Here is a 13,096-nt window from a genome sequence, read left to right on the forward strand (position 1 = left end):
GGTTGCTGTAGTGAGTGATAAGGTCTCCCCAGCCTCCTCTTTTCCAGACTGAACAGCCCCAGCCCCCTCAGCTGCTCCTCATAAGGCCTGTGCTCCAAACCCCTCACCAGCTTTGTTGTCCTTCTTTGAACAAGCTCCAGGGCCTCAGTATCTTTCTTAGTGAGAGGCCCAAAACTGAACACAGTGCTCGAGGTTTGGCCTCACCCCTCTGGGCTTGAGTACAGAGGGACGATCACTTCCCTGCTCATTCTTACCCATATATGAGAACTGACTACCCTATGTAACTTCCTTCTAGCAAAGATAGCTTCCCATGCCTCACAAATGATTCAAGAAAGGTTCAAGACTCAGTCCATAAACATTTTTATGTGGGCATCTATATAATACAACTATGCTTATTTCATTTAGAGAGTTGAAGCGACTTGCTTAGTTTTATAGCACATGTTGCCTAGCTCTGGGGCCAGTGTAAGGAAATTTCCAACACTCCTCTTCATTTTATTTTATTAATTTTTAAAATTTTTAATCCTCAAACCATATGAAAGTTATATTACCTGATAGAAAATAGGGTATATCTCTATTTTTGTGCATTATGGAAGAAGACTCAAATAAGTGGGTTAAAAATATCATCTTGGTTCATCCACTTCTCAACACACCTGCTGTTCTCCATTTCAGTCATAAAATCTTCCAGGTCAAAGCTGAAATCATTACTAGAGAAACCAGAATGATGAAGACACTCAGCTGCTAGTTTCTAATGTAGTCTTACCAAGTTACTGTCAATCAACGACTGTAATTTAAAAAAACTCCACAGAATGCTGAAGAAATATTAAGAACAATTATCTCATGTCCAATTGGAACGTTAGACCTCTAGACAGAAGGGTTCATTCCTTGCAGCCTGCCAACATTTTACTAAATGACACTGGCCCTTTAACAGATGGGATACATGCTTCCTAGCTTGCCAGGATCCTAATAAAAGACACTGGCTTCTTTAAAATGAAGGACACATACCTCTCAAATTGCCAGTAGCCAAAATGGGAGTCAGCAGTTTAAAATAAAGGCACTCATCAATCTAGCAAATAGGAAGCAATATAGAAATTTAAAAAGAAATGGTACAAAGTTACTTCTGACATTACTTAGCTTAGATGAAGCAAATACTTAAAACACTGGCTAAGCATATACAGTAGAAGCACTGTAGCAACTGGATACCTTAATACCCTTTAAAATGAATAGAACAAATCTTAGCAGCAGACTTCAACGGTTGGGGCTTAGATTTATTTTTTCTTTTTAAATCCATTAGCTATCAATCCACTCACACAGCTGACCATGCACTGCTTGACTCAAATGAAAGCAGGATATCTTTTCCCTGGGCACTGGCCAGCACCACAAAGGCTGGGCAGTGTGCTCATCTGTACTGTGAGAAAAGATTTTGCCTCTCAAAATGAACTACATCTGCTCATCTCCTAGGAACAGGATTCTCCAGTGAGGATTCTCCAGCATTCAATGACACCTCTGACAGCTTTCCCTATGCATTGACAACCCATAATACTACAGCTTCAAGAGTTTTACAGCAACTGCAAAAACCTGTTTAAAGCCAGCAAGTATGGGCTCTTTAACTTTTGTGACAGCAGTCATCAGAGGGGAGCAATGACCCTCACTGGCATGTTATGAAGGGCACCTGCGTGTCTGCAAGTCTTAGCAAGCCTTGTGAGCACTTACAAACTATCCCAGACACGGACAGATCTGCAGAAGGAGAAAATTACACATTCTCTGACTGGAAAGGTAACAAAACTGGTAAAATTGAGCTTTAAGAGGGAACTTTTTATGAACAAGACAGAGAACTGGTCTTATTCACATCAGTAGTTCCTGTATTTCAGCAACAGAACCTTACTTCAGATTTACTGCACCTCACTACTGGTGGCCAAGTGATGCCTATGAACCTCAGCTTCTTGTCTTGTCCAGCATACCCTTTCCCACTCCTTGGTTGTTTGCAGACCCCCTGCTGCTGACTCTTCAAGACTGACTTTAACTATTTAGACACGCTTTCTTCCTGTTGTCTGCCTACTCAGTATTTGCTGACTAGATACTTTTGCAACACAAGGCTAATCAGCAAACTCTTGTGTTGATATGAACATACTTAAGTACAAAAACTACCATCTAGTGGTACAGCTGGCTGAAGCTAAAAGGTCTGGTGTACTGGAAAACACAGCAGAGGCTGCTGGGGAAGAAAGTAGGAAGTTCTTGCTTTAGAGAAATACAGAAAAAAGAAGGAACTCATCTTGACTAGCTTAGCAGAAGTTAAGTTCTGAATAGCAGTTACACAGTGAAGTGCAGAGAAGTTAGAGCAGGAAGGCAGGCTCCCATAATACAGCAGCCCTAACTCAGCCAGGAGAACAGCCTAACACCGTCTACTGCCAGGACCTGTCTCCAAGTCTAGGACTTCTCTGGTCAGGCTGCCTGTCTGACCATTTACTTCAGGCAGTCCTTGCTTTGAAGATTTTCTTCTGACGAAATAAGATGCTGTGATCATTTACTCACCTTTCACGTTCATCTTTCATTTTCTCTAGATCCTCTTCTTTAAGTATGTCATGCTTTGGATTCCCCTTCTGATCTGCTTTCCCACTTTTATCTTCTTTTTTCTTTCCAAATCTGTTTAAAATATCAAGGAAGGAGTCAGGAGGAAGTAATTACCAGAAGAAAAAACAGTACTTATCTAACATAAAACACAGAAATTTTAGGCAATCATGACACTAAGAGCTTTTATCTTGGTCAATCCCAGATCCCATGCTGCAAAAGAAGTTACCAATTTTAAATAGGCTATGTACATTAGGTAGGTCTAGTTACACATTGATTTGGTCTCTGAAATGTTTAAAGACGCTGTTTGAAAGAGAAAGTAGTAAAGCCCAACAAACCTGAAATGCAAAGCATTGTAGTAAGGGCTGGACTATCATCAGTGCACATTTTAAGGTAGCTGAAGGTTCTTCTTACCACACCACAGCTCTTGAAGAAGTAATCTGCAAAGACTACAGTACTGCAACCCAGACTAGACCGCATGTCCTGCTTTTATCAGTATCTACTGTCTCTTAAATCATATCTGCTCTTAATTTAAATATTTGTTCTTTGTTTAAATAAGCTTGCAATCAGAAAGAATAAAATCTTGCCATGTTCTTAAACTACAAAATGAGACAGTCTATATGAGCTCTTTCAAAAATACTCCTGGGTTTTAATTTCTGCCTGGTAACGTACTATCATTTAATATTTATGCTGTGAAACTCCTCCAGAGACCCCAATCAGTTCGGGGGTCCCACTGTTTTACACGCTGTAGAGATATGCATAACATATCAGCCTGCGTTATGCAGTTCATAAAAGGTGACTAAACTGGAGAGCCACATTTCATTTCTGATAGAGGCAGGCAGAATGCAGAGAGGTCAGATATGCCAGATATGCTCGTGAATTATGCGTCAAAAAAGTGTGAAAGCCTCCCTTCCTCTTCTCCAATTCGTAATTCGCCACTCAGTAGGTAAATAAATGACCACTGTCTTCCCATGCAAATCAATGTGTTCTTTCATGTAAATCAACGCCAGTAACGTACAAAAAGGTAACTACTTCTTTATGAAATGTATCATATTGCAAACTAATTACTCTAACTGAAAATTACAAACTCTTCTGCACTATTGCCTTGGTGATTTTTCCTTTCCACATTTTCTCCATGTCATCCTAAGTTGCCTCAAGTGGAAGAGCAGAACTATTATGCATACACTTCAGTTGCAAACCACTGACTTCAGGTTTCTCCTCTGACCAAAGCAGAAATCTTGCAAATAATCGGGCTTATACGTTTACAATCCCAACATTTATTGAACTTAATAATTATGAGCTTATGAGCAAATGAAGCTCACATGGACTCTGCAGCAAGTCTTCCACACAATGAGAACTTGGTTACAAAGGGAACGATGACAGCAGCCAGCCGAACAACAGATGGCTCAAGGCACCCTGCCTTTGAGTGCTAGCATACGCCGGGAAGGTCTCATGGCAGTTTTCTCAAGAAAAGCAGCTTGGTCATAATCCAACTCTCGTCCTTAGTATATATTCAGTCTGATTACCTTTCTCCCACTGTTTCAATTATAGTTTTGTGGAGTCTTATATTTGACTACATGTATTGATTCTGAAAACATTATTCTTAGGCATACCTTATTGCTGCAGGGAGTTGGAGTCGAATATGTTGCATACTCAGGAGAAATGAAACAAAAATAAAAGTTCAACATGCTTCCCTTTCAAGTCCATCTATTATTTCTTCCTTACAAAGGAAATAAATACATTTTAAATAAGACAAAGTAAAAACCTTGATTGTAATAACTGCTAACATGACAACTCTCTGCAAAAATAGTGCTGTCTGTCTGCTGGTAGAGCTGCTCTCTCATAAATTGGCAAATTCCACTTTCATTGTAAATCAGAAGTAGTGAGCCGGTCTTGATGGAAAAAACCCTGATTTGTTGTCTTAAGGTGTGTAGTTTTTTGGTGTTGTTGTTGTTTGGTTTTGGCATTTTGTTATTTTTTTCCTATTTTTGACTTCACATGGGATTTGTGAAGACTTACAATTTTTACCTGTTACACTAAGTATGCAACATACAGCTCTAGGCTAAAGAAATGTTCACATTTTTTGCTTCTTTTTCATGTTGCTACATCATAAAAATCCACTGCTTTTTATTATTACTGTAATATGTTTTTCAACAAAGATCTTGCACAAACATTAAAGAATAAGAGGAGCAAACATTTAACACTAAAGAAAAGCAATATAGAGCAGAAAGCATTAAGCCACACAGACACAAAAAATATAATCTCTGCCTGAATTTATGCATCCTGTCCTAAAATTTATGGTCTGGTTACCAATGTGTTCTAATTGCCATGGGCTTCTGATGATAAAATTAACTTCCACTGATTGTAATTTTGCTTGGTTTTCTGCACTATAGGCTTAATGGTTCTCTAGTGCTTATAGGACAAAAACCAAAACAAAACAAAACAAAAAACCCAGAACAAAAAGTGTACTTGCTGCCCAACTGGGCATCCTGTTCTCACTGAAATCAGTGAGAGGCCCACTACTGATTTTAACAAGGACAGGATAAAATCTATTGTCAAAATTATACTATGGAATTAATCAAATTCATATTAAAATTCTATGAGAACTGAATGGCTTTAGGACTTTAAGTTTCCAGTTCTCCAGGCAACAAATAATTGGATTCTGGTAAAATATGCCTTTTATAGTAATACTATTGACAGAAGCATAAAAACATTAATGAAAAGATATATGGCACATAAATTTTTAAAAGGTCTGGTTTGCTATGCTCAACACAGCAGAATTGTCTTTATTGTCAGAATTGTTACTCTTAAAATCTTATGTGTAAATGGTGAAATACATTTAGAAGACGTGAAACAAATGGATCGGTTGCACCCTCCCATTCTACACCTACCTATAACCGATTTACGCCAAATGAATCCACTTGTAATTGTAATGACCAAAAAGAAATACATCCGTTACTTGCCAGTTTGCTTGAAAGACTGTCCCAGTTCTCTGATTACCCACTGTAAATGCCTGGGAAGTACTGTGAAAGAAGTGAAAGCCTAATGGCCCAAGCATACTTTCCAGTTGAGAAAACTAATATTCCAACTGCTCAGAGCACAGTCGTGTAAACCAAAGTATAAAGGAATTTTCTTTAAGTGATCAGATCTCAGAGTGATGATACATCCTTATGGGAAAAGCCCATATGCAACAGCTGAGAACAAACTATAGCACAGTGAGGGATTATCCTATTTCTTTGAATTTCCAAGAAGAGTATGGGTGTTCTGCAAATAACTAACATTTTCCCCTCAGAAACATTAAATGAATGAAGTCTCTGAATACCAAGTACATCATCATCTCGCAGTATTTATTACCATTGAATTGGCTACAGTATAAAGGCTAATGTATGCTTCGATTCAGGGCTTTTATCCCTATTCCAGTGGATAAAAGTTAAAACAAGCCTTCTATAGGCCTGCTCTGTTATATTTGGGATAAACGTCTTACATGCAAGACCTAAAGCTGTGGTCATGGCAACACTTCATTTCCATGTGGAGCTGGGCGCTTCCAGATCTCAAACGTATTGATATTTGCTTCAAGGATTAAAGAGCAGGCAGGTCTATGAAATCCTGGACTTCTAAGCACGAGAAACATCTGTTGGGTAGAACCCTAAGCAGCTTGTAGACTAAAGTCAGCAACTTGGATTTCTAAGTTAATTCAGTTGCCTTAGATCAGTAGGTGTCACTGCAGCCAACATGGAACATAATGGAATTGCAAGCTTCTGCAGAGAAATAATTCCAGAGGGCAGCGGGCATATGACACAGTCAAGCAAGATACACAGCCTAACAATGTCAAACTCTTGACTTGTCCAGAAATGATCTGTAAAAAAACGGACTGATCTGTAAAGTACATGTAACAAAGCTCTGGCTCCTAGTCACTTCACAGCAAATGGGGAAAAATGCGATTATTAAAGCAGCTCCCTTATGAAAGACTAGAAATAACCCTTAAAATTAAATTTAAATATGAGTAAGAATGAATGAGTGAGCAAGAAAGATAAAGATACTAATAAGGTATGATTTTCAGGTCCACACAGGGACTATAAAAAGCTTATTAACTGCCACTACTGCTGTGTGTTTTAAGTTATTTTATCATTCTGCTTTACAGCAGAAGAAATGCTCTAGAAGCAGTGCTGTGCTTTGATTAATCTCTTTCATACATACACTTTTACAGAGTATTAAACATTGCTATAAAGATCCTTAGTGAGTCAGACTCGTTTGTGATTACAGACCAGGCTCATTTTACATTTATGTTAATAGCAGCATTAATGAAATACATCTTTTACGTTTGTAGTGGCTCTCTAAATACCTAAAAGGTTTATTATTAAATGTTTACTTATTGGACAGAAGCATGCAGTTGCGTATTACACTGGTAGGACTGAGAGCTTTGCAACAGCTGAAACAAATACAGAGAGATGAGAGTACGTTTGGGTAAAGGCTGTGATTCCAAGAACAGAGCAAGCATGGCAAGGGCTGGGCAACACTGTTCAAACCTGTACCACTATCCAAGAAGATGGCAGCACCTCCCTGAGGGAAACCTCTGTCAGAGGGACAGGTGTGCACCTCTTCTCCTTGTCCCACTGCCACTGACTTCATCCCATACCCTCCATGGTGTCTTCAGCCACAGCAACAATGGGATACCACAGCAAAAGACCTACTGCAGCAAGACCTCCTCCTTGCCCACATGCTAATATTTTGTTGCTCCTGTTTTGTTATGTCAACATTAAACTAAGTGGCTTTTTTTTTCTTTTTTCTTTTTTTAAACATTTACAGTATCAAGCTGCTGGAGGCTAGACTAAAATGACTGAGCTTCCAGATCCAGTCTAATGGGAGTAACAGTGATCTTTTTAACAATTCTCATTAAACACAACCTCCTCCTCCAACCCGTTTATTTCTTTGATGCCCAAATTAGCATCTCTTCTCCAGCATGCTGAATTAATTAGTACAGTGACAAAGAATTAGTGCAGATAGGATCAAAGCTGAAACCGTATTTATCTGGAATTTGAAATTAATAGCAGAGAATATTAACCCTCAGCATTTCATGGAGCTTTCCACATGGCATACTTAGCAAGCCTTCCAGGAGTTCATTCAAAATAAATCAACAGTGCAATCATTTTTCCCACTAAATTTTGCTAAGAGAAAAATAATCTTGCAATAAACTCTGCTACAATATGGAACTGCCTTTAATACATATCCCTGCATGCTATACTTATTACATAACTCGCAAAGAAAGCTGAAAAAAGGGCAGCTAACCACATTTGTATTAATGCTTGGATTAGCAGATTGTTTACAGACTTCAGGGCTACTGAAAGAATTCCCAGCACCAAACCTGAAGAAACCAATTGCTGTAAACCCTCACAGTGAAATAATCATAGAATCACCAAAGCTGAAAAAGACCCCTAAGATCATCCAGACCTGTCCATCTGTCCAAACTGTCCATCCAAACTGTCCATCTATCGCCAATATTTCCCACTAAACCACGTCCCTCAGTACAACCAACCATGTTGACAATAATAAAAGAAAATCTTCATTGACAGTATTACTGTCCCAAACACCTGTTTCAGTATCAGATAAATGACTGGAAATTTGCCATATGAAATGCAAAAGATTATGGTTCTACCTACGAAGTACAGAGTAAAGGCAGGCAACCTAAATAAACCCTCCAATTTTTCTTTACCAATCATCTTCTCTAAACTTTTAAGACCTATATCTTCATTTTTTAAATGAGAAACTTCCCCTTAATTTATGTAGGTGCCACCACAATAAGTTATAATAACACCTTCTGGTAAATAGGCATTAGGAAATCCTTACCAGTGAAGGCTCTATCCATCTAAAAAGAGTGGAACATGATAGTATGCTATGATTTGAGCCACTTGAGTTAGGAGTGGCTGCTGCACAACCACAAAGGTTCATCTACAGAACCAACAGCACAGAGTAACTCATCAGCCCCTATGCAAATACAAAGGCAACAGAAGGTAGCCTGAGTGCTCATCTTTAATATTTCAAGAGACTTGTTTTAGAAAACATGCTAAAGTAGCCTGAGTGTTGGAGATAGTGTTCATTATTCAGTTAATATTGTCTGACAGGGAAATTCACTCCATTGAGTGACAGCTTTCCCTTTGTGTCCATGGAATGATGCTTCAGTCATCTGATGGCAAATACAAGAACACTGCATCCTTTATCACATACATGAGGAAATAAATATGTAACATAAGAGTAACATAACACAGCTATGATTTACAGCTTGACCATAAAAAGGAAAAGTTGATTTACAATGCACCAAGACCTACCTGCTTGTCCACCAGACAGTGTAATTGCCCTCTCCTCAAGTAAGATGTTATTCCCATATATTCTTATTTTTCCCTGCTTTCATATAGCATTAGACATTTCCTCCTCTTTGTTCTACCCTACAGGAAAGTAACGTATTCTGAAACAAATTCTAGTTCTCTCCCAAAGAGTGCACAGAAACACAGCTAACTCTATAGGGAGTCCACAAATGCCAACAGAAGGAGAACAGAATAATCACACCCATGCCTTGGGTTGGTGACTCTGTGCTCAAAGAGAAGAGAAAAACCTTAGGGTATTAAGGTCTTCTCCCTTCACTTTGCTTTCTTAATTCCCGTTTTCTCATCTCCACACTGAAGAAAAAAGAAAAAGAAGTAGGCAGTTAGGTTAGCTATTAATTTTTTCCAGGAATTTGTTATCCTCTGTCACGCAGGAAAAAGATAAATGCAGTTTCTGACTGAACCTATTCCTTTGAGGTTCAGTCAATAAGACAGAAAGTAGGAGACAGAGATTCCCTGTGCAGTCTGCAGGCGCTGCCAGCTGCCCCTTTGGGACTCCTTGCTGACTTTGTGGTTTTCTCAGATGTGCGTGTGGAAATTCTGCAGAGTCCAGAGAGAGCCAACATCCCTCAGTGTCACACCAGCCCCTCCAGCCACAGCAGGTAACTGAGAAACACTTGGAAATGGGACAGGGAAAAGACCAACTGAAGTGAGAAAAAGAAAGCTTTTTTTTTTTTTTTTTCCCCCCTTTTCTGCTTCATGCTATTTCCTCGTCTGCTCTGTACCTCTTTTCCCCACTAGTAATGATAGAGCCCCAGACTTCACTAATGTATCAGCTACAGATGCATGCACAGTATGTATGTGCTTACAAGGTGAAGAACTTCTCATTTTCTTCTACCACAACTCATGATATTTGCTGCATTTCTTAGTATTCAGCCACTGAGGCACTAGGAGAGAATCTGCACTCACTCTACAAAATTGTTTCCCAGGCCGTTCGACACTGTGACATTCTCAGAACTGCAGATACAAAATGCAAGAGGCAAATTAAATACACGACATTTGCAAAACAAAACTAAAACCTGCCCCGTTAGCACTCAGAGCCACGATACTACCAAGTGTCAGACTTGCTAATTATCTCACAACAGCAGCACTCACCTTCTCAACCATACTGCATACTTCCCTCTCCTTATGTGCCACAGGGGGGATTTGCTGGGGCTTATTGGACTTTCATGAAGTGAAACTGCTCATTGCAGGTTCCAACAAGCTCTCCAGGAAAACACAGCACTTCAGCAGTAACACAGAGGACTTCTCTGTGTTTAGAGTGAGACAACACCTCAGCCTTCACGAAAGCTCCATCCCAACGGGAATGCAGCCCCCACTTTAACAACCATTCACGTTAAGCACGTATTATAATACCCATCTTACAAATTAAGAAACTGAGGCATAAAGGGTAAAAATGATTTGCTGAGGTTAAGAGGACCTATTCTCTTTCTCTACTAATCACCTAAGAGCTGTAATTACAGAAAAGCTGCCTTGTTTTTCTATCAGTTTAAGGTGCTTTTTTTTTTCCATCTGCTACTTCCCCAATCCTCTTTTTCTCTTCAAACTCACTCACTCTCTCCCCCACTCCTTACTCCATTCTCATGCTGCACTGCCACAGAAATACCCCCAGAAACACTCCAGAAATACCTGGAGATTTCTGCTGAAGGCTCCATGAAAGGAACACATCTTGGCAAACAGCACTCCTGCCTCCAAGATGCTGTGCAGCGACATGCAGTAGAGATGCAGAGATCGTTACAGTAGCTGAGCTGCCAAAAACAGCCTGAGCACTTTCTCAGCAGGATGCATTAGGCTATATTTGAGCTCTGCAGTGCTCAGAGGACTTGAGAAATGCTGAACCAGAGTAGGACACAGTGAAAAGACTCAAAGGCTTTTTCAAAGGGAGGCTTGTATGGGGAAGAGATACAGACGTTGAACTGAAAAGGGAGGCAGAAAAGGCAAACAGAAAACCCTAGAAGACTTGTTTTTCAATTACACAATGAACTTAAGGTTTAAGCAGCACAAATTCCAGCCCTGCAGCCTAAATGATAGCTGACATTTTTTACAAAGCAGTAACTTTCAAAACAACGCTTAAAGAAAAGAAGAGCGGAGTTGCATATACTACATTTTGAGAGATGCGTAGATATTTTTGCATTTTTAAACTGTCAAAACCAGTCCTTCTGATAAATAATACTTTCCTTCCCTTGGAAGGCCTTGGCTATTGTACATTACTAATTAGACATAGTAGTTTGCGGTTAACATCCTTCCCTACAGGTTTATTATTAGCTTGTATATTCTTTTCAGTAGAATTCTGCTAATGGTAAGGTCTGCTGGAGGCCAACTGCGTGAGACCATTGGGAGGAGAAATCTGTGTGCCTGTCAAAACAGCGGCCATCAATTAGAACTGTAAACGTGATTCTTCTAAGCGTCTTGGATGGTAGCAGAAGTTTCTGATGTTGTATTAGGGGGCTGGAGTCACTTCTATATCGTGCGAGGAAGCTTTCAGAAAAACAGCTGTCCACATGAAACAAATTCACTGCTACCTTTGAGTTCAAGCTGAGAAGAACCTGTCTGGCCTGCCAAAATTCTCAGCTATTTTCCCAGAAATCCCAGCTTTAAAACATTCAATGTGGCAAACTGACAAAACTGATACTAGATTATTCTGTGGTTTGCTCAGGAAAATTTGGCTTAGGATAGCTATAGCAACAGAAAAAAAAAAAACAATGAAGCTGCTGAAAGATGAAGCACCAGAAAAGAACCACTGGAACGATGCAATTCCACTGTTTATTGATTTAGCATACAACCCTGGCACACAAATAGCAATTTCCCCTTTGATACAAGCACCCAGCTCTCATTAGCATCAATAAGAGCTGTGCGGACACACTGATGGGAATATGTTTCCCAGTATTTTGCAGGAAATTAACACCATTCACTTGGGGACTGAAGAAGGCTCTGTCTGTCACTCAGACAGCCTTCTCTATAGTTAATTAAGCAAAAAACCTGTGCCACGAATCTCTAGAGGAAGTCCTTCCCTGCTCTCCTCAGTACAACAAAGCTGACTTGAAGCACAATGTCAGAAATGGGAGCTGGGAAGTAGGGACATTCAGGGAAGATGAACTTCAACCTGCCGTTCACAACTACGTTTTTGGGGATTTTGCAGATAGTTACTAGAAATCAAACTGATTAGTTATTGCTAATTTGAAACTTTGAAAAGAATAACCTACAGTATTTTCAACTCTCAATATATTAGTGCTTTTGGTTATCAGTCATTTTCAGAGAGGTAATCCCAGAGCACAGAATCATAGAATCAGTTAAGTTGGAAAAGACTGTTAATATCAACAAGCCAACCACCAGCCTAGCACTACAAGGCACCACTACATCATGTCCCCACACACTACGTTGAGACGACAAAATGAACAAGTCAGCAAACTGCCAGTCCTTCAGAACTCCACTGATAATTTCATGCAAATACAGGAAAAACCAAAGGACTCCACCAAACTCATAACTGGCTCTGAGAGCTGAAAGACAAAGGCGCAAGATGGGAAGACGTCATCCAGTTACTAAACAATTTACTCTCTCATCAGGCTAGGAAACTGGACTAAATTTAATAAAAACTTTTCTTCTTTGCCACTAATATAGAAAGAATAAATATGAGAATCAAGAAAGTGAAACTTTCAGTCAATTATGTGAACCACAGAGCTCCGTGGTATATGCTTTGAATAGTATAGCTCATTAACTATGTGCCAGAAACTTTCTTTGTAGGGCTTTAGTGAAGGCATGGCAATCCCTGTTGTTTCTTGAACTTAAGAGTAGTAATTCTGGAGCAGAAAAATACATTTTACTGGATAACTTCAGAGAAAATTGGTGGAACAGTGCTTCAAAACTGCAAAGTATTTTTATTTTGCTGTTACAACTATTTACCTCTAAAAGTTGCATAAACATTAAATCTCCTAAAAATATTCCCCAAGCCTTTTTCCTCCTTGCACGTTTTCTGACTTTGGCACACTGATTTTCTTCCACAGATGTACACAAGCTATTTTTAGAAGAATTGCTATTAATGCTTATATTACCAGCCTGTTAGTTTTTGTGTGAAAACGTAGGGAAAAATCTATTCCTCTGCTTTCTTATTTATATACAGCAATGCTTTGTTCGCCACACAAAAGCTCAGCTTCTTC

General features: G+C 39.3%; 1 protein-coding gene across 1 annotated transcript in view; it reads right to left on the reverse strand.

The window, feature by feature from the left end:
• PARD3B (par-3 family cell polarity regulator beta) overlaps positions 1 to 13,096 on the reverse strand; it is a 354,547-nt gene that overhangs the window by 91,718 nt on the left and 249,733 nt on the right. The window contains exon 19 of the mRNA XM_042822376.1: positions 2,530 to 2,640. Coding sequence (XP_042678310.1) covers positions 2,530 to 2,640 — 111 coding nt within the window. The remainder of the gene's footprint in view (positions 1 to 2,529; positions 2,641 to 13,096) is intronic.

The sequence above is a fragment of the Centrocercus urophasianus genome, unplaced genomic scaffold (genome assembly GCF_019232065.1).
Source record: "Centrocercus urophasianus isolate 14NV4802_14NV808 unplaced genomic scaffold, USGS_Curo_1.0 seq_20, whole genome shotgun sequence".
Classification (NCBI taxonomy): Eukaryota; Metazoa; Chordata; class Aves; order Galliformes; family Phasianidae; genus Centrocercus; species Centrocercus urophasianus.